Below are 21,689 nucleotides of genomic sequence, written 5' to 3'. Positions count from 1 at the left end.
TGGGATGTTTATTAAAAAAAGACTACAATACAGTTAAAGGTATAAATAAAAAAATTCATTACTAAACTTACTGCCACGAAAACATCTCTACTGTCACATGTTCCAAATATATCTTTTTCCGTTTGCCATATGTATTTTGTATTACAGAAAAGAAACACTTGAGTGTTTTATTCAGAGTCTAACATGCAACATATAGTTTCATCAGCATGCCTTGAGTTACAAGTTTAACACTTACTAAAGGCTTTGGACAGAACTGTGTCAGAAACCTGAAGAACTTTGACCAATGTCATGAGCTGTAAAACCTCTATCTGCCAGCTTTTCAGACACGCTTAGGCTAACTTCATCGCTGTTTGTCAAACATCTTGATGGTATTCCTCTCACCCAATTTTAATCACCTAAATACTGAGAGAGGCACAAAATTAATCTCATTTTCTACTGCTGCTTTTAGAGAGAGGGAGGTGACCAGAAAGCACTTGATCTGATATGTTAGAATTAATGGAGAAGGCTCCGGGGACTTATGACAAGTTATTTTATCACTACGTAGTAAATTAAACACAGAAGCCTCAGTTCCTAAGTCATTTTACAATAAAACAGCTAAATCACTATTAGAGTAGAATGAAATGAAACTCTAGTTATCTACAATTATGAAACAACTTCTGTTCTTAATGATCTGAAGATGCAAGCACAACTGCCTGTGGATACATCTGTTATATCTATTCCCCCCCAGGTATCACTTCCTCTGGGGTGAGAGGAGGCGCATGCTTCAGATAACCAACTTTGGACAGTGACAATGGATGAGATCAAGTTTCACTCTCTTCATGATAATTATAGGCATGCTTTGGCTCTACCACACACTAGGTTCAGAAAACAGGAGTACTTCTAAACTATACAGTACAATTACAGATGTACATGGTATAATGGAAAGTTCAACTGAAAATCCTTAAGATTATGCTTTAAAAGTAAACATGAGCCCTGCTTAGAATGGACTGGTTTTCTTACTTGCTGCAAGTCAAATTTATCTTCATTATGAATATACAAAAAAAAAAAAATGTACAGAAGTTACATTATAAAAATATTCAGACTGAACCACATAACATGCAAGTAGTCTCTCCCTTCCTCTAGGACAAAAATAGCCAGGAAAACAAATAAGGGTTTAAAACAAGAAAAAAAATGCAAGGAGAAAGAACTTTTAAGACAGAGTAAAGTTGTAATAAGCATGACAATTTCCATCTGTGAGATATTTTTAGAAAAGCTGCCAGAAGATAATTCTTTCATAGATTCCAAATTCACAGAAGCATTTTTGTTACAGACATGGGATGCATGCTGCTGCAATTTAAACCCTGGTTTCATTCAGCCACAACACATCTGAATACAAAGGAAAGATGGAAGGGGAGACAGAAAGAAAAAGGAAACAAGCAGTTAAATGACAGATGAAGCTGGCTTTTCCACTCTGACAGAGAACAAAAATACAATTAATTATCTCATGCACTGGTTTTTGCTTATCATTCACTGGAGATGAAATATTTGGTGCTGTACAAAGAATGAACTACTAGCATGAGCTGCTCAGGAAAGGAGGAGGTCTTCCCTGCACTAAAGACTGTGTTGCAATGCAGTAGCACTATAGACAGGAGAAAATTATTATTAGAAACAGCAAGTGGGCACAGCAAAGGGAGAAAGATAGCTACTGACACTGTCCTTCCCTCAGGGACATTTGAGCTCCAAATGAAAAAAAAAAAAAAAAAATATATATATATATATAATGCAATAGTAGTATACCACAACATGAATCTCTCCTTTCCTTTGATGCAATCACTAACCAGATCTCTGCTGCTTTTCTGTGAACAGACATTCTCCCAGTTCTGAGAGACCAGCTGTATTAGAAATATTTGCCTACTTAATTTTTTGTCCTTCTGCTTCAAGCGTTTTCCTTTCTTTCATACAAAATAAACTGCTGGGTTGTTCTGCACAATAAATATTTTTAAGTAGCACGTTAGAATGATGCTGCCAGAAAAAAAAATCTCTAGGATCTGCAAAAGGAGACACTGAAACATTAGTTTAAAAAACTTAAAATAAGTCAGAAAATAGTGACTTTCCGCAAACTTATTCTCTCAAAAATTTTGCCAAGTGCTCAGCCTATACAAGGAAGAATAACTGGGCTAGTCAAACACTGCACTATACACACTAGTGCATTTCCAAAATGCTTAGAACTCCATATTCCAGGTTTGCTTAGTAGAGTACGTTAATATATTGTACAAATTCATCTCATCGCAACACCCAGGGGAGAAGAGTTTACATGCATCTCAGAGAGCAACAAGGCTATGCAAAGCCGTTGGAGGTGAAAGGCAGTAGGAGGATGGATTACATAAGAAACATATGAAAGTTTCATGAACTAGCTAGTATTTTTAAAGTTATGTGTCACTTACATCACACTCATTTCCACTTCCCTGCAGTTTGCTGTCTTTTGGCTAAGGTTTCCCAGGCTCAGTTGGAAGGGAAAAGACTGCAGAAGTCAACGGTATGTATGTACTCTCTACTGGCCTGATGCTCGGATTCAAGCTTTTGAAGTAAGGCACACTTTATGAATGGTGAAAGAATACTCTGCCTCAAAGAAATTAAACTGACAATGAAAGTCAAGCACAGGTATGTTAAGTAATGGAATTACAGACACATCCCTTTAGCCAGGTCTATTCTTCAGCCAAGATTACTATAACCTGCAATTCTGCTGTCTGGTGAGAGAAAGTACTCAAAACTTCACATCTAACACAGGTTTCCTCAGCAGGAAATAAAAAACTCGCTCTACAGAAAAGTTAGCAATACTATAGCAATACGGCATATTGTAGTGGAAGTTAGGAGCAGAAAAACTGTTGAGTAAGAAGAGGGAGAAGCAAGGGAAGTTTCCTAGCGCTGCGTAAGCAGAGTTGAGTGGACACGGCACCTTGAGTGCCTAGCATTTAACATTTTGTACAGCAAATCTGCCTTTTGTTGAGCCATCACCTCCTCTCAGCTATCGAGGCAGCATCTCCTGCTCCCTAGTCAACATGCCACAGCCTCATTACATGGGTATTTAGAGGGTAAGAGCTGCACATATGATTAGCAGCACTTCACCTACTCCATCTAAACAGTTAACTGAAAAACAAGTATGTGCTCTCTAAGACCATCATCATTAGACTTAAAACTCTCATCTTATACTGCCAGAGACAAGCGATCTCATTACCAAGACTTTAGCTGCACATTTGTTCTGTCTTACATTTTAACAAAGAAATCAAAGGCAATAGTGATTTAGTCCATACTGCTGAACACAAGCAGTATGGAGTATAAATAATTTACATACATGATATACATCTTGTCTTTCTTACTTCAAAATCAGAAGAATTGAGTCCAAACTATTTAGACACGTATATTTTAATCATCATTTTCAGAAAAATAGTACGATTACCTAAGTAAAAGGTATCTTTCAGAAGCAACTCTTCCAAAAACCAGAACATACGACTCATTTTGTCATTTAAGAGGTGAATTCATGCACCTTACAATTACTGATCTGCATAGGGTTTCAGCCTTTCAAAGATAAAGTTATGGTGTTCAACAGTCACATAACCCCAATAGATTTTAAATCTCGTTGTTACGCAGCCTTGGTAAGCACTGACATTCAGCATGATCATAAAGACATCATCTACTCAACACGTAAATCACAAAAGCCAGAGCACCATTATTACACCAACAAAATACTAGCAGAAGCTGTGTAACAAAACCAAACAAGTTTACAGACAAAGAGAAATCAGAAGTGCCATTAATTTGCTCAATACCTCACTAAAACATCAGGCTAGTAGTATATAAACCAGAGCAGCCAAAGAACAGAAGCTTAAGTGCATTCTTCAGGAAAACCAAACGCACTTCCACTGTACTATCAAAACAGCTGATATAGCAAACCTCCAACTGCAGAAACTTTCTACTCTGTGGCATATGGCAAGAAAACCAAGGGTACTTCAACAAACAAAGGCCTTCTAGGGACCACGGCACTCTCAAGGTTTTCTGCAAACCAGGACAATTCTCAACTGTCGCAGTAAGAACAGCTCCCACACTCAGCAGTAGGTGAGACACAGGCACATAGGGTTCTGCTGCCATTCCTCTCCTGCTCATGCAGGAGGCATTTATGTTTCTAAGATGCATCTGTGCAATTAAATTGCACGTATGGTTTAAGTACCAAGCAGGTAACATTCATGCCTGGTACATTCAGCTGAAGCCCAATGAGGCTCCAGGTAGCAGACAACCACTGAGCAGGAAGAGGCTGATGTGGGAACAGAAATCTCACCACCTATACCAATTTAAATTTCCCCCACTCAGCTCAGATCCTGTACCTTTAAAGGCAGAAATTTTATCCAAGTGAAACAGAAATCCAATTGGTTCTTAAACTTCTTAGTTGTGACATTTCACAAGCAATTTCAGCGAAACCAACAAACAGCATGTGCCAGAAGACTCCTTTACTGTCTTCTAATTTCACTTTTGCAAATGAAGATTTAAAAAAAAAAAAAAAAAAAAAAAAAATTAAGACTCTTTGGCCTTCGAGCCTTGCCTTTTACCCAAGCTAATTTCATCATGCAACAGCTAACCAGTGAAGACAGTCACGTGTTATTTTAAAAACCTTTTCAGCTTGAAGGTTACCAAGTTTAGCACAAAGAAGCAAGGAAATACAAGATTCCTTCATGATGAAGGCCATGAATCACAGCAGAGCCAAGGAGGACACTGGCCACAGTCTAAAAAGGTTAAAAAGGAGCTTTCAGTTTAAGGTTCAATCTAAATTTCTCTTCCTGTTTTAGAATGTGCACTCACACTTCTGCTAATCAGTAACATCAACAACAATTCAAGCTGAAACAGCTCCAAGAATCAAGATCAAGATCAGAGAAAGAAAAATTCCTCATTATCCACTGTCACAAAATTGGCTTTCCAGGAAAATTAGAATTTTCCTATTTTCCTATTTTGAAGAATATTTAGTGACTCACTGGAGTGACCCTTGGCAAAGTTACTCATAAGTCCACACGATCAAAAAGAGAGAAAGACTAGTGGGAAATCTCACCTGGCCAGAACTCAGAAATGTAAATGCACCTTCATTCCTGGACAGATAAAGTAAAAGGCTCAATGTTTGAGAGAAGATACACATGGAGGAAGCCACAAGCAATCTGCTTTGATATTTTAATTCTCTTAAGATACTTCATTTTCTAGACTGAAGACGTATATGTGCAGAGAGTTCAGGCAAGTTAAAGGAAGACCTTACCTTCATATTTTTCTGGGCTCGCAAAGTAACTATCAGTTAGGTTACCCTGTTTCTGCACTGCTCAGTATTTTATAGGCAGTAGAACCTTGATGATTTTTCTTTTGCCTAGGGTTTACTGATTCACACCAGTCCATCCCTTGAAATTACCTGACCATGAGTGGTACTTTGCACATCAGCCACTGAGCGCCACATTTAAAAGGTCATTTTATTTTTTGAGGGATGGGGAGCACGACTTCTTGAGTATCAGCCAAACTGCACAGCAACAAATCTATTACGACCCAGAGAACTGATCAATGTGACCCAGTGAAGCTTCCTGGCTAAAATTAGAAAGAGAATTTGTATTTTATTTCAGGCTCCAGACATTCTGATTACTGAGCTTTCAGCTCTGTCCCTTAAATAACCTGCACACAACCTTCAGAACAAAACAGCAGATGCAAATCTAACAGGATGATCCAGGCTGGTTCATGTTTGGGATGGGGCTGGGAAGGAGGAGGAGAACTTTTTCTTTTTAGAAGAAATGCATTTCCTAATTATTCTTTCCCCCAAAGATAGCAAACTGAAAACCAAGCAGTGAACTAGGTTAGATTGACTATATTGATTAACCTTTAGCTTCAGAGTCAGAACTTGCATTTCTTTGACAGATGTAATACGCAATATTAAACTGCCATTGAACTACATATCCTAAACTCCTGTTGATCTTGAGTTTCATTGCTTGCATCAAACACAAATTGCTCGGGATTTACAGTTGAGATTCTGATTAATATTAAAATACTGGAGTTAGCAGAAAAGATAGTCATGTGCTTAGATACATGAGCTGTAAGTGATGGCTCAATCCTGACTCCCAGTTTCACAGATAGTTTTATCATTTTAATCCAGAAATCATGGCAGATACTTAAATACTGCTTTTCAAATGCCTTCTACTCCTTATCCAGAGATCCAAGGGGTAACAAAAAAGCAAAAGCAAAATTTCCACATCTATCCAGTTGATACAGAATTTTCCCCAAACTAAGACATTATTAGAAAGGGAGGGAGGAAGGAAGGCATCTGAATTGCTCCCCACAGCAACAAACAGGTGGAGAACATTCCAATCTGTTGAGACTATAAAAGTCTTAAACCTTGAGTCACAGAGAACATCTTTCTTTTCCATTTTCACCCTGACACATTTCCCAAACCATCACTGGCAGAAGAGAATGTGATATAAAGCCACATGTCCAGTTGACATCAATTTCTCATCAGCAATTTAATAATGCAGATAAAACTAAGCTCTTGTACACCCATATCCAAAGCCTGGTGCCATCATCTCTCAAATCTCCACCAAGAAACATCTCTAATTCTCTTTTCCTTATTTCCAGATCAGATTTGAACATTGTTCTGCTTCCAGAAAGCTTCCAAGCTCCCACTAATCGATGCTGAGATACTGTGCTGGCCTCCTAACAGCCCACTGACATCCTGCAAAAAAGAAGACTGCTGCCAAGAATCTTCCTTATCCTTTATTTTGAGCATCTGGTTGTACCACCTTTACTGTTGATATCTTTTTTTAATTAAACAAACTATGGTTGACAGCAGTACCCATCAAAATAAAAAATAAAATCCCTACATCTGCATTATACCATGATTCTTTCCCATCTCATCCTTTACAAAAAAAATAACAAAAAATTCTGTACTACAGTAGATGGACCAGCACCACTCTGCTACCCTTGGCCGGGATGAATAAGGTTGTTTATTTCACAGCACTTGCCTCCTTCAAGTAAGGTGCCCAGCTTTACTTGCTGTTTGCCTTTCCTTTCCTTTTAAAGGAGTGCATATTCACTTCTTGCATTTTGCTTCAAAGCTAAGCTGCACGTTTTGGGAAAACCATCTGTGCTTTTCCATGTTATCTAGCTCAGAGTGCTAGTCCTGACAGAGCCTCAGACAACACAAAAATTAATTAGAAACCAAATTCATTCCTTTGCCCAGAATACCTAATTCTCCACTGAGAGCCACTGCCCCAAATGTTCTGAGACATCAATCAGTTCTATTTAAGAAAAATATTGAACTAGAAAAAAAAAGACACTAAGAGTATCATGTAATGCCGGAGTCAATGCCTCTGAGAGAACAGCAAAGAGCAGTTACACATCAGACCCATTAAAGCCTGACAAACAGAAGAATCAGATGCATCAGGTACAGCGATTTTAAAAAGAAATATGAGGAAAGACATAGATTTCTTTATTATTCCAAGGTTTTTAGTAAACGCTGGAAGCAAACACAGGCATTTCTCATCTCTAAGCACTGTTCACCTCACGGCATGTCTGCACTGCAGTGACTGCAACTTTTCTAGACACACCAAGCCCATTTTCAAGTAGATGGCTTGGACACTACTGGACGCATCCAAGAGCAGGCTAACAGACCACACCTGGATTCCTGTGCAGGGTTTGTAGTCCACACGGACAATAATACCCAACTCTAGTTTAAAGAATGATCAGATTGTTTCTGCACAAGCTAAGCTCACTGCTGTACAGACATGCACACAGAATACACAATGAAAAGCATCTGAGCAGAGCCCAGGCTTTGGAGGCACTTTTTGTTTGAATGCAACACAAAGTAACTTCAAATACAACTTAGGAAAGAGAAATGAGCAGCTATTTTATTCCGTTTATAATGCTGCTCAAATCATGTTCTTTGCCTGGACATTTATTTCAAGGAGAAATGCAGCATAAAGGAGGAGAGTTTAAAAAAAAAAAGAGAGAGAGAGAGAGAGAGGGAGGGAGGGAGGGAAGAGAGAGACTTCTGGTTTGTAAACAAATCACAACATGCCTGATCCAAAAATACCTGCAGATACAACTCATTCTCCTGTAACAGAAAATTCTCCAAGAAAGTAGCTTTCCTACTAAAATATACTAATTTTACAGCTGACTTGTAGAAGTAATACTGGAGCAGCTCTGCAGACTGAGCAAGAGGTGAGACATTTTTAAAAAGGATTAAAAACGTACAAAACCAACCAAGCCTTAGACACTACCCACACACAGAAGCACAGTCAGTCATCTTTTCTCTTATGGATATAGGAAGCCTGGTATTGTATCAACCTGTATTTTGCCCTGTTGACCTTTCCCTGTCTACCACAACAATCCCAGATTTCCCACAATAACCCCAGATTTCCTACGGAGCAAAAAGTAAGTGGCCCAACTACCTCAGGGCTATACACGTGCTGACTGGCTGGCCAGATGCCTCCCGACAGCATGTAGTAACTCTCTTAAGTCTGTCTTTCCCCTCAATAAATGCACTAAACATGTCCCTCTCCTCAAACTTCCTTCAAGCTTTATGAAAATTACTGGCTAGATAATCTTCAGGACCTGTCTCCCTACATCAACACTGGTTACATTGCACAAATCACTCAAAGGTACTTGGAGAAGAAGGAAACCTGAATATGCAATTGCATAAACCTTGTTTCCTAAAAAGGGAAAGAATAGGGAAGGTGCTATATAAGAAAACAAGATAAAGACAGGAATTTAGAATTCTCCAGAATCACACTGTGTCAGCACATCTACCTGAGGGACAGTAAGCACACAGCTACACAATAAGCAGTTACTCCCAAATGAAAGTAGCACTTTTACATGAGTGCTTAGTTCATTCCTTAGCATATCAGAAGACTGAAGTTTCACATATGTGGTCTGATATTAGGTCCTCAAAGTTCACATGAGCTGCCTTCTCTACATTACCTTCAACCTCTTTGCAAGAATGGTCTCAAGACTCCTCACAGGGAAATAGCTCAAACTACAAATTCTACCCCATTCCAATTCACATGAAATCCAATTCAGATAATATCCAGAACGCAGAACCAACCCTATTATTTTAGCTTGAAATAAATGCTTACACTACAGAATTGGGTTTTCAATTTGTATTATTCCTTTTTTTCTTTTTACAAACATCTTTTTATTGCTTGAAGCAGACCTGTCTGTATCCAGAACAATAACTTTGGCATTTTTTTTAACCCCCAGGACAACACAGAGCAACTCATTAGCAACATATCATTGAAACAAAAAGCCGTCCCTTCCAACCTTGTCTTCTGCATCAAGATACCAGCTAACCCACACCTTATCAACAGGCTTTTCTAAATTCACTACAAACAGTCTAACTTTAAATGCAAGAGACATGATATCATCATGTAATGCATATGGCCATTTTCAATTATCTCCATAACACAAAACTTTTGCTTCTTGTCTTTATGTTTCTGCCACTGGCAATTTGTTCTGCATTTGTCAACTCTGCGCCCTCTGTGATCCCTCTTTCCCTGCAGTTCATGACCTCTTGTATACAGGATAAAAAAGGGGCAAAGGCTAAAAATGTCATCACAGTTAGCCTCTATTCTTTTACTGAATTAACTAGTTAGAATTTGAGCTCACTTTCAGTAGCAAAGTCAGACACCGAGAAGTTTTCTGGGTCACGAGAGTCCAGAAATCCCCAGAAGATGGTTCAGAAGCTATGTGGAAGACGATGTAAGTATTCCCTCTCATCTACTTTTAATTCAAATCAGAACCTATAGTGGCCCTTGCATGCCACCTACACAGTACTAGTAATTTGCATGGTATGAGAGAGCAACAGAAGGAGAGGCAAAAAAAAAAAAGAGAGAGAGAGAGAGAGAGAGAGAGAGAGAGAGAGAAAAGAACATTAAGCTAGTCTACTTTTAGGAGGGATAGGAGGGAAAGGAGGAAGACGGATAAAATACCATTAGCCACTGCAGGCTGAACTGTGTGTATTTAATTTCACAAGCTAAACTATTCAGTGGTTTATTTACATACAATGTGCTTTAAGCAGCTAAAATGTCAGCGGTGTTAGTTGTGTTTTTCTTTATTTTGTGGCAAGGCACATAAGCCACAAAATCATAGAAAAGAGTCTGCAAATGAGACATGAACTTTGCACATCTGGAAAAGTACACAAGCCACTGTGAAAAGGGAGACAGATTTTGGAAGCATAGGCACAACAAGGGTTGAAATGCATTAGTTAACATGGTAAGGCACCAAAATACAACTCAGGGACTAGAAAACAGCTATTAATTCACCACACAGCTCATGCTGCAGGAATTGCACATCACAGTGTAATTTTCATAGCCAAATCAGCCTACAGCAAGGCATACTGGGACCTCAGGTCTCTCTGGGCTGCCCCTCCATATTAGAGTGAGGAGGGAACTGCAGTCAGCTCCATTTTATGCACATTTGATGGCAAAACGCCAACACAACTGTTGACTGAGCCAAATCTGGGCCCCCTTGAACTAAGCCATCACCTAGAGCAGTGTGGAAAAAAGCACATGCCTCTCATATCTAGAGTAGCCAAGTTCCTGAAAAGCATCTGAGTTACAGGATAGATTTTTTTTTTCCCTTTCCCAGAAAACCACTGATTTTTTTTTTAACTCCTTGATATACACTTGATGTTAATGTAGCGCGGAGAATGACCTCTTCCTAGCAAGTCAAATTATTTACTAGATAGCCCAAACTGCAGTTCAGGCCAGCATTATCGGAACTGGAGGACAGTTATCATCATACTCTACATCTCGTTAGCATTCTCAGCCAAGGTGTTAGTGGCTGCTTTCCAACTGGAACCTTACTCTGACAAAACAGAATGCAGTACAAGCTAAGGAAATCTATTTGATCAATTGAATTCACCTCCTCCCCCAAACCAGTGTTCGGAGGTAAGCTGCCAGCAAGCACAAAAATTGCACACAATGCCATCACTCATTCACCCTCCACAGCAGAAATTGCTCCCAAATCATTATTCTACCACAAAGCAGAGAAATCCCTCTGGTAACTTCTGCCTTAATTATATAAATAAATTTGGTTTCTAGTCTTTGTTCTGATATAATAATAGCAATAATTCAAAGTACTTCAAACAAGGAATGCTCTAGACCTGCTGTTCCACCCAGGCTTTTTGGCATAACATATTTCCTTTCTTGACTGACATCCTCAGAGAACCAGACTGATGGTTATTCTATTCTATTCCCATTACAGGGTCTGCTGGGCTCTCTCAGCACATGTAAACTGCTAGGTAATATTTGTGTTGGCAACCAGCTTGCATACTTTACACAACAGACCTCTGTTTGACCCTCCTTGCAGCTCCCACACACAACTCAGTCCACTCCTTCAAACTGCTTCCTTCTGCTGCAACATATACCCCACTCCATGCCTCTTTTTCTATACAAAACCTACATATCCAGGATGGAGTTTATGTGCTTAAAACAGAACAACCTGTCTGTAACAGGCAAGCCTGCAGAACATCCTTAGATAAGATTAGCAAAGAAAATTAGTACAAAACTTGCCCATACAGGTCCTGGCTTTCCTTCTACAAAGCTTACTCTTACTGGCCATTTCTTTGAAATGTCACATCAACACACAGATTTACATGATAAAACTGCAGCTGTATAATGCTCTTAACAAAAAACAGAAAAGCAAAGAAACAGTTAAGTCTTAGCTATTTGGTCAGAAACATCACCTCAGGATAGCTTAGACTTTCACACTAGAACTCCTCTTCCCTTGCATCATGCATGCCATACACAGCAGAACATAAGCCAACAAAGTAATGAGTCCAGATGATCGAATTAATTACCATTATCCATTTACACTACTGCAGTTTATCAACAGCCCTATTTAAAGCCAGCAGAGCTAAACCAAAATCAAAGTGATACAAAAAAAAAGCAGATATCTAAATAGCATACACCAGGCTAAGCACAGCTGCAATGTGAACAGAGGACTGTGCAGTCACATCATGTGACAAGGAGTGGTGCTAGCAGCAGAGGAAGGAGAGTTACAGTTCCCTTTCTCCCACCTTAGTAAATCTATGCCTGCAAGGAAATGTTATGGAAAACACATTTTTTTCAGTGCTCTTTTCAGAGCAACATCTACAGAACTGATCCATGTTAGGAGCTTCTTAGCCTTTTGAAGCATTATTCTCTATTTTTTATTACTTTCTTCCACTAAATAAAAACAGTAATACGGAACTGAATAACAATACAGTCAAGCCACATCTTCCTCCTATTGCTACATCTTTAGCATTTTATCACATGTAGATCTGATTTCTCTCATGAGCACAGTGAACACACAGCATGGTACGGTCACCTTTATCATTCTTACACTTAGAGCACAGCCCAGCTAGTGAAGAAATCTTTTAATGCTTGTAAGAGACATTATATAATTCAAGATAAAACCGTAAGCTACAAAATTCTACTGTTAATCAACGATCACCATCTTCTCTATAGCAGAGTAAAATATTTCTTCCCTCCACACAGTTTCTATGAATGGCATTTTATATTTTCTGCAGCAAAACACCTGGCTATCACATTAGTGTATGCTATCTGTATTATTTTGGCAGCCCAGAATGACCGCAGAATTATGTTCCTTGCTTCTTATTAAGTGACTCATTGTTTCTTTTAGTTACTATAAAGAATGATTCAATTTATCAAAACATCTTAGAAGAGCCTGACTTATCTGATACCAAAAGGAAGGCTCTTCTGATATCAAAATACTGGTTCTTTTCTCTATGAGCATGATCTAAAGTCAGTTGATGTGCTGCTTCTTCACTCCTTCAACACTCTGAGTAACAAAAGTTACAACTGTTATGCAACAGGGTTCACACAAGGTCATAAAAGGTACTGGACAGTAACTGCATTTGTAAACTCCTACAGCAAGACCTACACTAGGATGATCTTCTATGATTTCTGAAGGCTGCCATCAACACTGCAGTTTTATTGCTGGCAGCAACGGTGGGAGAGCATGGGTATGCTGGAATACTCACTTACACTAGCATTTTAATCATCATGCTGTCCAAGGGAGCTGCTTTGCATTAGCTTAGAGAAGGCACTAAGAATCATGGATTGCATTTGGACAGCTCTTGCAAAATCTAGCAGTTTTTTACATTACAGGATCCATTTTGGGGCCTGGAGAACTAGAAGCGCTTAGCTGATACACAGCCTAAACACAGAAGCTTAGGGCCTGGTTCTTAAACTACACAAGTGCAACTAGGACTTTGATGGAAATAATTTCTGTTCTATGCAATGGGAAATTAGAGCCAAAGCCCAAAAACTGTCTGCTTTGATCCTAAATTTTTTATTCAGGGCAGCCTTTGGTCATCCAGATTTTTTGTAAATAAAACCAGACAAGAAATGTTGGGGGGGCGGGGGGAGGAAACGACGCAAAACCTGTACAGCTTTTATCCCCAGGAGTATTTCGTATTATCTGCTGTACACAGCATTTCTCAGTACAAGTCAGAACCTGTCACACAGCTAGCTGCTGAAATAAACGCTGAAAATCAAAACAAACCCACGACGATCCTGTCGAACTTGCCATTTGCACATCCAGCACTGCCCTGGCAGCTCCTGCAAAATCCGGCGGTATTTCGCACCCGAGTCAGTCACCGACGGAGAGACGCAGTCACCTGTCAAACGCACGCAGAACCCGACAAACCCTGCCGAGCGGGGCGGGGGCCGCGGAGCGCCAAGCAGGAGGCGGCTTTTGTCATCCTCGCGGCGGTTTTCCGGATCGGAGCCGAAACGCGCCGCGCCGCCGCCCCCCGCGAACTGCGGCGGCGCCTGAGCGCGGCGGAGCGGGGCCTCGGCCGCCGCCGCGCCGCGCCAGCCGCCCACGGGAGGCCGCGGGGCGCCGAGCCCGCCGCGGGGCAGGCGCGGGGGCAGCGCCGGCGCCGCACCTGCCGCGCCGCCCGCCCGCGCCGCCTTACCTGGGCCTCCGCTTGCGGCAGGGCTTCTCGGCCGGGCCTGCAGCTCTGCGGGGACGAGACAGCAGTGAGGGGCGCGCCGCGCCGCGCCGGGCCTGCCCCGCCGCCGCCGCCCCCCGCGCCGCGCCGCGCCGCCCGCCCCTCTGCCGCCCCCCGCCCCGCGCCGCCCGCACCTGGAGGCGGGGCCGGTGCGGGGCAGGCGCTGCCGGGCGGCTCCTCTCACCATCCGCGCCGCCGCCGCGCCACGCCGCGACCGCCGTCGAGGCGAGGGCTCCGGCTGCGGGAGCGCCGCTGCCGCCTCGCACCAGTCTCGGCCGGCCTCGCCCCGCCCCCGCCGCCCCTCTATTGGCCGAGAGCGCCGGCCGCCGCCGGCGCCGCCCGCTCACTGGCGGCGGCGGCCGTCAATCCTGGAGCCCCGCCCCCGCCGCGCGCGCGCGGGCAGCCCGCGCCGGCTGTGCTGCCTGCAGGCGGCGCGGCGCGGCGAGCGGCGGCGCCACCGCGCGGGCAGGCGCGGCGCAGCACGGCGCGGCGCGGCGCGGCGCTGCCCGGGAGCCCCCCGCGGCCGCGGCCCCCGCCCCGCCCCGCCTCGCCGGCTGCGGGACGGAGCCGCCGCACCTCCGTCACGGCTGGGCCGCCGCGCAGCCCCCGCCTGAGGGGCCGCGATGCCGCAGCTCCGGGCGAGGGCACGGAACGGCCTCGCCGCCTCACGGCCCCTGTCAGCCCGCCCGGCGGTACCACCGCGCCGCCCGCGGGGGGCGGGGGGGAGGGAAAGAGGTTGGGCGAGAGCGGGCGGTGCAACAGGCTCCTCCCCCCCCCCGCGCTAGGCGCGGATTGGTAGGTCCCGGCCGGCAGCGCCCTCTGTGTTGTGTCCGCGCGCAGCTTCCGTCCTTTCCTGAGGGAGCCGCGCGGGTGCTGCCATCATGGTGAGCCTTCCCGTCCCGTCCCCTCCCCTCTCCCGGCGCAATCCGGCGCCATCCGCGCCGCCCCGCCGAGCGCGCCCGCCGGTGCGGCGCGGCGCGGCGCGGTGCGGGGCGAGGGCGCGGAGGGGGCGGCTGGGCGGCGGCGCGGGGGGGGGCGCGGGGCCGGGGCTGAGGGCCTGTCCGCCGCCCGCAGGCCAAGATCAAGGCCCGAGACCTGCGGGGCAAGAAGAAGGAGGAGCTGCTGAAGCAGCTCGACGACCTCAAGGTGGAACTGTCGCAGCTCCGCGTGGCCAAGGTGACCGGCGGCGCCGCTTCCAAGCTCTCCAAGATGTAAGTGCGGCCCGAGCCGTAGACGGCGGCTCGGGAGCGGCCGCTGCAGCCGGCACCGCCGGGGTGCGCTCGCGGCCGCGCCCCGTGTTCCGGAGGCGCCTTAACAGCCCGGGAGACCTTTGTGTTTGCTTTGTGCTGTTGAAAAAGAGCGGCTATAAAAAGACAAATAGGTGCAGGCCTGGGAAGGGGCTTGCCTGGCTCTCTGCTTGCAAATGCTAAACTCAGGTCTGCCAAACGTTGGTGTTCTACTGCAGTTTGATACCCTACAATGGGGGTTCCTTGGCTGTAGCCTGCATGCATCTTTCGTATGCTGTAAAATGCTTGCTGGTTTAAAATCTCTGCTGCTTGCCCTTCGGTGTGCTCTGAGACATGCTTTTTCTCTCCTGCAGACGTGTGGTCCGTAAATCTATTGCCAGAGTCTTAACCGTTATCAATCAGACCCAGAAAGAGAACTTGAGGAAGTTTTACAAAGTAAGTCCAAGCATTTTGTGTAGCTGTTTATTTTCTTTTTCTTAGAACTTCAAAACATCTAGTACAATTGTAGGAAGGCTAGGTTTTTAAGCTGTCTAATCATGGCTCCTTTTTTAACACTGTTTATTGCAAGACTTAGCTTAAATTCTGTAAATGGAACTGCTCTTGCTAAGAGGGTCCCCTGCAGACCATTGCTGTTATGTGGTCTAGTATATTTTTCAGAAAGTACGATTCCCAGAATTGGACTGCAGATACTGTTTGCTGTGTAGGAAGAATATTTTCATTATTTTGGAGATGACAGAGAAACTCTTTCTTTCAAGATATTTCTGAAGTTTATAGAATATTTTTTATTATGGGTTTTGATTATTTAGAATAAGAGAAAAAGAGTATTTCAAGAGGGACTTGTAAAGTTCTGCCTGATACTGAAGTTAATATAAATGCTAGGATTTTTTTCAGGCAGAGAAATTCTGAAAGCCTTCAGACTGTAATGACAGTTCTGAGAAGCAGAAAAAAAAACAGCTCATAGTGCTGTTGCTGACAGCTCACCTCTCTGAGCAAATGCACCTGATCTCTACATTGCCCTCTCTCAGACTTAACTATTGCATGTTTTTTGCAAATAGGGCAAAAAGTACAAGCCTCTTGATCTGCGGCCGAAGAAGACTCGTGCTATGCGACGCAGACTAAATAAGCATGAAGAAAACTTGAAGACCAAAAAACAGCAGCGAAAAGAACGTCTGTACCCTGTCCGGAAATATGCCATCAAGGCATAAAACTAAAAGTTCATAATTATATTGGCTGAGTATGTCTCATTAAATGGAATTTTGTTTGGAAGCTGTCACTGGTATTCTCTTTAATAGTCGTGAGGTAAAGAGCGCATTAGTTTCCTGAAGAAAAATCAGGATTCACAGAAGGTTTATTTTAATTTCTTTACTGCTGGTGAAAATATGTAGCTAGCACCTTTAAGATTTTCTCTTGTGCCACTATTTAAGTGCAGGGTAGGTGAATTAATTTGCTGAGGTGTCTTGGTAGACTTCATTGAAACTGAAAACTTCTGTTAGCACTTATTTTGGATCTTTGCCAAACTACTTGAAGTACCAAAAAATCCCAGTGTATCAACTGCTAGGATAGATGCCATACGTGTAACGATTTGCCTAGCTGGACCACCTGGCATGAGGTAGGCATTTCACAGATGACTAGCTGCTAATCTGATCACTGCTTCTGGGAGCTGCTCCAAGTGGTGGCTGGAGGGTTTGCTGCAGCCTCAATCCCAAGTGCAGGGGTTTGGTCTGTCTGGGATGAATCTGGAATATTTCTGGTGGAGAAGAGCAATGTCTTTGAAGCTGTAAACAAAGGACTCTCCTACCGGGACAGCTGTGGAATGAAGTTATTAATGCCTTGTGTTCTGCTTTAGTGGAGATACAACAGCTTGAAAGTTAAGATGTGAATCATGGTTTATTGGTGGTGTTTGCTGTAGCAAATATAGTCTACATTTAGAGTAGAGCAAGTACGTGCAGATTTCTGGTCTCATAAAGAACTGCAGCATTTTACTTGGAATACGTTAATTTCTGCAATCTGTAGACTTGTTTGTCATTTGCAGTATGGCCTAGTAAGTGTTTCATGTGTGAGGAAAAGTGCTGTTACTACTTAAAAGGTCTGTTCAAGATGCCCATCAGAAATGCTTTGGTCTGCTTCCCAAATCTGAAGATCATCATTTTTGTGATGCTATGTAACTTGACAGCACCACATAATGGATTGCTAGATTTCAAAAGCTGTTTTCATGGCTAACACCGAAGAAATATTCTTTCCTCCTGGCAGCGTTTGCTGTCTGATCTTGTAGTCTGTTTTGTCACATCTAAAGCAATGTTACTAATCAGATTCAATCTAGCAGATGAGATCTCCTTGGAAAATTTTATAGATACAACCAATCATTTTTAGCAAAGTTCAAGGTCATTACAGGTTTGTCTATGTAATTCACCACTATATTCTCAGCTCACTTTGTCTACCTATTCTAGCAATACCTGCTAAAGAGGCATCCGTGATTCTGTGATAGTATTACATTAGTAAGGTTCTTTAATGCTATGTATTCCATTCCTTACAGAGATGGCAATGGAACTGGGTTAGTGCCCAACCCTACAAGCAGAAGTCGTTATAATAGCTGTTAAAGCTATTTAAGGATCGGCTGGAGCCTGGAACACTTGTGACTAGGAATGAGCTGCTCCTGTCTCACTAGGCAGACTAGCATATGCAAGCCATGTACTTTGTAATCTGCCATTGTCTTCAGCAGGCTGCTTCCATCCGTGCAATTGCTCCTCATCCCTTTTCTCATTTTGATCAGAAAGCTGGATTTGGGTGGCATCTTCCAGGTTTGTTCCCACCCACAGTTGATCTAATCGTGGTAGACGGCTCCTGAGAGTAAGAGGCCACCCTGAGGGGTGGAAGTGCAGTTGGAGGCTTGGTCCAACATCACCTATCAACAGAGATGTTTCAAATCCAGACCGTTTGCCCTGCTGCACCAGGGCCCTGTAGCAAGATAGGGTGCTTGTAGGCACCAACCCATGCAAGCCATAATGCTGCCTGCTGTGAAGTTCTGTTGCCTGATGCTGCACACATCTTGGAGGTTGTGAGTATAAAGATGACTTGTTTCTAGTGGCATGCAGATACTTCTCTTAGGTGGAAATAGTCCAATCAGGCTGATAGCATGCAGCATGACGTGCTGCAGGATGGCAAAAGAGGAAACTTAGAGACTTTTTTTGAAGTGTTAGAGAAATGTAGGGACATGATAGTAGTATTGGACCATATGCCTGTGAAGACTAATTGAGGTTAAATGAAACATGTGAAGTGAACCAGAGAAAAGCTGGTTGAACTGAAAAATTGTTACATCTAAAGTTTCTAGGCACTTGCCTGTCTCACAGTTCAAGACTTTCACCTGTGAAGCACAGAACTAGTTAAATGATTTGGTTTTTCTAGATGTTTTGGTGTTTCTAGAGAACACTTGTGCACTTTTCATGAGTGTTCTCTAGAACTCAAAGATTGAGTTGCAATTGCAACTCACTTTTTGGCTCTGATGATGATGAAAGGTAATACAGTGCTGTTCAAGCATTAGTGATGTAGCAGTGGTGGGTTTTGTTAGTGTAGCTAATACATTCTCACATGAAAAATTCTCTACATATCAGGAGCCCCTAAGGTTGATCTGATAATTAGATCCTAAGGATAGATTCTGTTTAGGGAAAAAGATCCTTATTCTACTTACTGAACTCAGTAAAGGTTTGAAGGATTTTCAGCCTGAAAAAAATGTAACCAGAGAGAGGTCTGTTTATGTTTAAGGTGAATCTTCTGCATCTTCAGCTGTTAAGTTGCAGAATTATCTTGGCAGCTCAAGGTGATGCTAATACTGACTGTGTGAGAGCTTTGCTGGGAGCTTGGTGTGAACATCAAGACGATATGCTCTGCAATATGGAGACAGCTGGCACAGTTCTGGACCAAGCACCACATGTTCCAGCTGCTGAAGTATTATGTAAGAGGCAGGATTGCATGTGGGAGCTGTTGTTCCTTCAGGTTAACGTTCACGTTACCCTAAAGGCCGGCAGTGTTTGAAAATGCTTTTCATTACTGTTTTTGAGTATCCTGCGGTGACCAGCAGTAGCCCATTCCTAGAGAAGGACATGCTTTTCACCCAGCACATATGCCCCTTGAGAAGGAAAACAAGCACCTCACTGCGAGGTTCCCAGATCCACATGCTTCTGTCCCAGGAACCTGATACCTGAAAGAGAGGAGGGGGAGGCTGGTCCAATGTGCTGGAAATCAGGCAGACGGGGGCAGGCTTCTTCGGTCAGGTGGCATCCATACGAGCTAAGGCTTCTTTTGGGGGAAAGTATGCTGTATCCTAACGCTCATCTGGCACATTGCATCTGGAGAGGAGCCTGATGGTTCTTACCAGCATTCCTATGTGGAAAAGCAAAAGCAGGTACTATTGCTGCGATGGCCTTCCAAAACTCTGTCCTGAATGTTGGACTGTAAATTCCAGGCTCTGTATGATCCCAGGAACCAGCTGCCTGTCACAAAAAGGGGGAGCATGAGCTATGGCGTGATTTGAAAGTGAAGACAGGAAGAAGCTGAGCGTGGTGCAAAGCCTCTGACAGGAGCAACAGCAGAGCGCGCTTCGACCAAAGGGGTCGTCACGTTCCACCCGCAGCCCCAGCCCGGAGCGCTGCAAAGCTGCCTGGAGAGAATCTTCTCTCAAAGATCCGATTGTGTTACAGATCGCCCACTAACATGCCATTCGTTCACCAGGAAGCAGAGGGTCCTGGGGGGAGGGGGAGAAAAAAGGAAACTGCAGCTGAATTACCAGGCCATGAGCATCCAAGGAGAAATTGCGGGTCTGGATAACATCTTGGTGCCCAGAGAAGACCCTTGACGTGTGACCTAACTGCAGAAACAAAAGGAACAGCAGCTTATAGCTGATGACTCCAAGCATCCTGAAGTCACAGCTGAGAGGGATTTGCTGGTGTATGTAAGTTTTTTGCAATTCTAGAAGGTGCAGTTACAATCACAGAGTCATTTAGGTGAGAGAGCACCTCTGGAGGTCTGAGTGCAACTGCCTCCTCAAAGCCAGGCCAGCTTTGAAGTTAAATCAGTTTGCTCAGGGCCCTGTGCAGTCAAGTTACAAATATCTCCAAGGCTGGAGATTTTATAACCTCTGTGGGTCCCTGTTCCAGTGTCGCGCCTCTCCCTCTGCAAAGAATTTCCCTTGGTGCAGCTTGTGCCCTGGCTAAGAGCTGCCTGGCTCTGTCCTTTCCATAACCCCCACTGGGCAGCTGAGAAGTCCTACCTTCTGCTGCGCACCACGATGCGCAGCTCCCACGCCGTAGTGCACTGCGGTGCACGGTGCCCACGCTGCAGCGCTCAGCTCCTGCGCCGCGGTGCGCAGCTCCCACGCCGTAGTGCACTGCGGTGCACGGTGCCCACGCTGCAGCGCTCAGCTCCTGCGCCGCGGTGCGCAGCTCCCACGCCGTAGTGCACTGCGGTGCACGGTGCCCACGCTGCAGCGCTCAGCTCCTGCGCCGCGGTGCGCAGCTCCCACGCCGTAGTGCACTGCGGTGCACGGTGCCCACGCTGCAGCACTCAGCTCCTGCGCCGCGGTGCACGGCTCCTGCACTGCAGTGCGAGGCGCCTGCACTATAGTGCACAGCTCCTGCACCATGGTGCGCAGCTCCCACGACGTAGTGCACTGCGGTGCACGGTGCCCACGCTGCAGCGCTCAGCTCCTGCGCCGCGGTGCGCAGCTCCCACGCCGTAGTGCACTGCGGTGCACGGTGCCCACGCTGCAGCGCTCAGCTCCTGCGCCGCGGTGCGCAGCTCCCACGCCGTAGTGCACTGCGGTGCACGGTGCCCACGCTGCAGCACTCAGCTCCTGCGCCGCGGTGCGCAGCTCCCACGCCGTAGTGCACTGCGGTGCACGGCGCCCGTGCCAGGAAGATACAGTTTTGTGGAGTGGCACTGCTGAGATCCGACTGCACCGGCACGGCACAGCCCGGCCTCGAGGGAGGGCGCCAGGCCGGCTCCCCGCAGCCCCGGGCCGACCCCGCAAAGCCGGCAGCGCCGGCCCCGGGTTTAGCGCCCGTGTTTGCACGGCGTCAGGGCCTCCGAGGCTCACGCAGTTTATTTTTTCCTTGTAACCAAAGATGTTCCACAGCGTTAGAGCAGACTTCCTGGGGAAAACTCTCCTTCAACAAATAAATAATTTCCAGGGTGGGGACCGGGCCGAGGCGCAGCTGCTGGCTGCCCGCGCCAAGCGCAGCCAGGGTGATGCCACCACGCAGAGCACTCTGGCCGCGCGCCCTGGGAACGGCGCGGCGGCCCCAGATGTTTTCCTCTCCGGCTCCCCAGCACAGCAGGCGCTGGCCAAGCGCCAGGGGCGGCTGCGGGGGCGGCCGGCCCCACTCCCGGGCAGCTAGCACAGGGCAGGGGGGACGGCGAGGGGGGAGGGGCGGGGGCCTGGCTGCAGG

The 21,689-nt window shown here is 45.1% G+C and overlaps 2 protein-coding genes across 9 annotated transcripts in view; one reads left to right on the top strand and one right to left on the bottom strand.

Annotated features, from left to right (window-relative positions):
• SCAI (suppressor of cancer cell invasion) overlaps positions 1-14,676 on the bottom strand; it is a 51,230-nt gene extending 36,554 nt beyond the window's left edge. For 3 of the 8 annotated variants that reach the window (XM_062591258.1, XM_062591259.1, XM_062591264.1), the window contains exons 1-2: positions 14,137-14,246; positions 13,967-14,011 (exon numbers count right to left, since the gene is read on the bottom strand). In XM_062591258.1, coding sequence (XP_062447242.1) covers positions 13,967-14,011; positions 14,137-14,189 — 98 coding nt within the window. In that variant the 5' untranslated portion in view covers positions 14,190-14,246. Of the gene's footprint in view, positions 1-13,966; positions 14,012-14,136; positions 14,276-14,578 lie in introns of those variants that run through there. The other 5 variants (XM_062591261.1, XM_062591262.1, XM_062591260.1 and 2 more) reach the window with 3 other exon arrangements.
• A 107-nt stretch (positions 14,677-14,783) lies between these two features.
• RPL35 (ribosomal protein L35) lies at positions 14,784-16,515 on the top strand. The gene is made up of 4 exons (XM_062591268.1): positions 14,784-14,886; positions 15,077-15,213; positions 15,603-15,684; positions 16,305-16,515. Exons 1-4 carry the CDS (start codon positions 14,884-14,886, stop codon positions 16,452-16,454), a joined length of 372 nt encoding a protein of 123 aa, XP_062447252.1. The 5' UTR covers positions 14,784-14,883; the 3' UTR covers positions 16,455-16,515.
• Positions 16,516-21,689: the final 5,174 nt, after the last annotated feature.

Source organism: Rhea pennata, chromosome 18 (genome assembly GCF_028389875.1).
Source record: "Rhea pennata isolate bPtePen1 chromosome 18, bPtePen1.pri, whole genome shotgun sequence".
NCBI lineage: Eukaryota > Metazoa > Chordata > Aves > Rheiformes > Rheidae > Rhea > Rhea pennata.
Note: the sequence above shows the minus strand (reverse complement) of the source record. Positions and strands in the feature narration are given on the sequence as shown.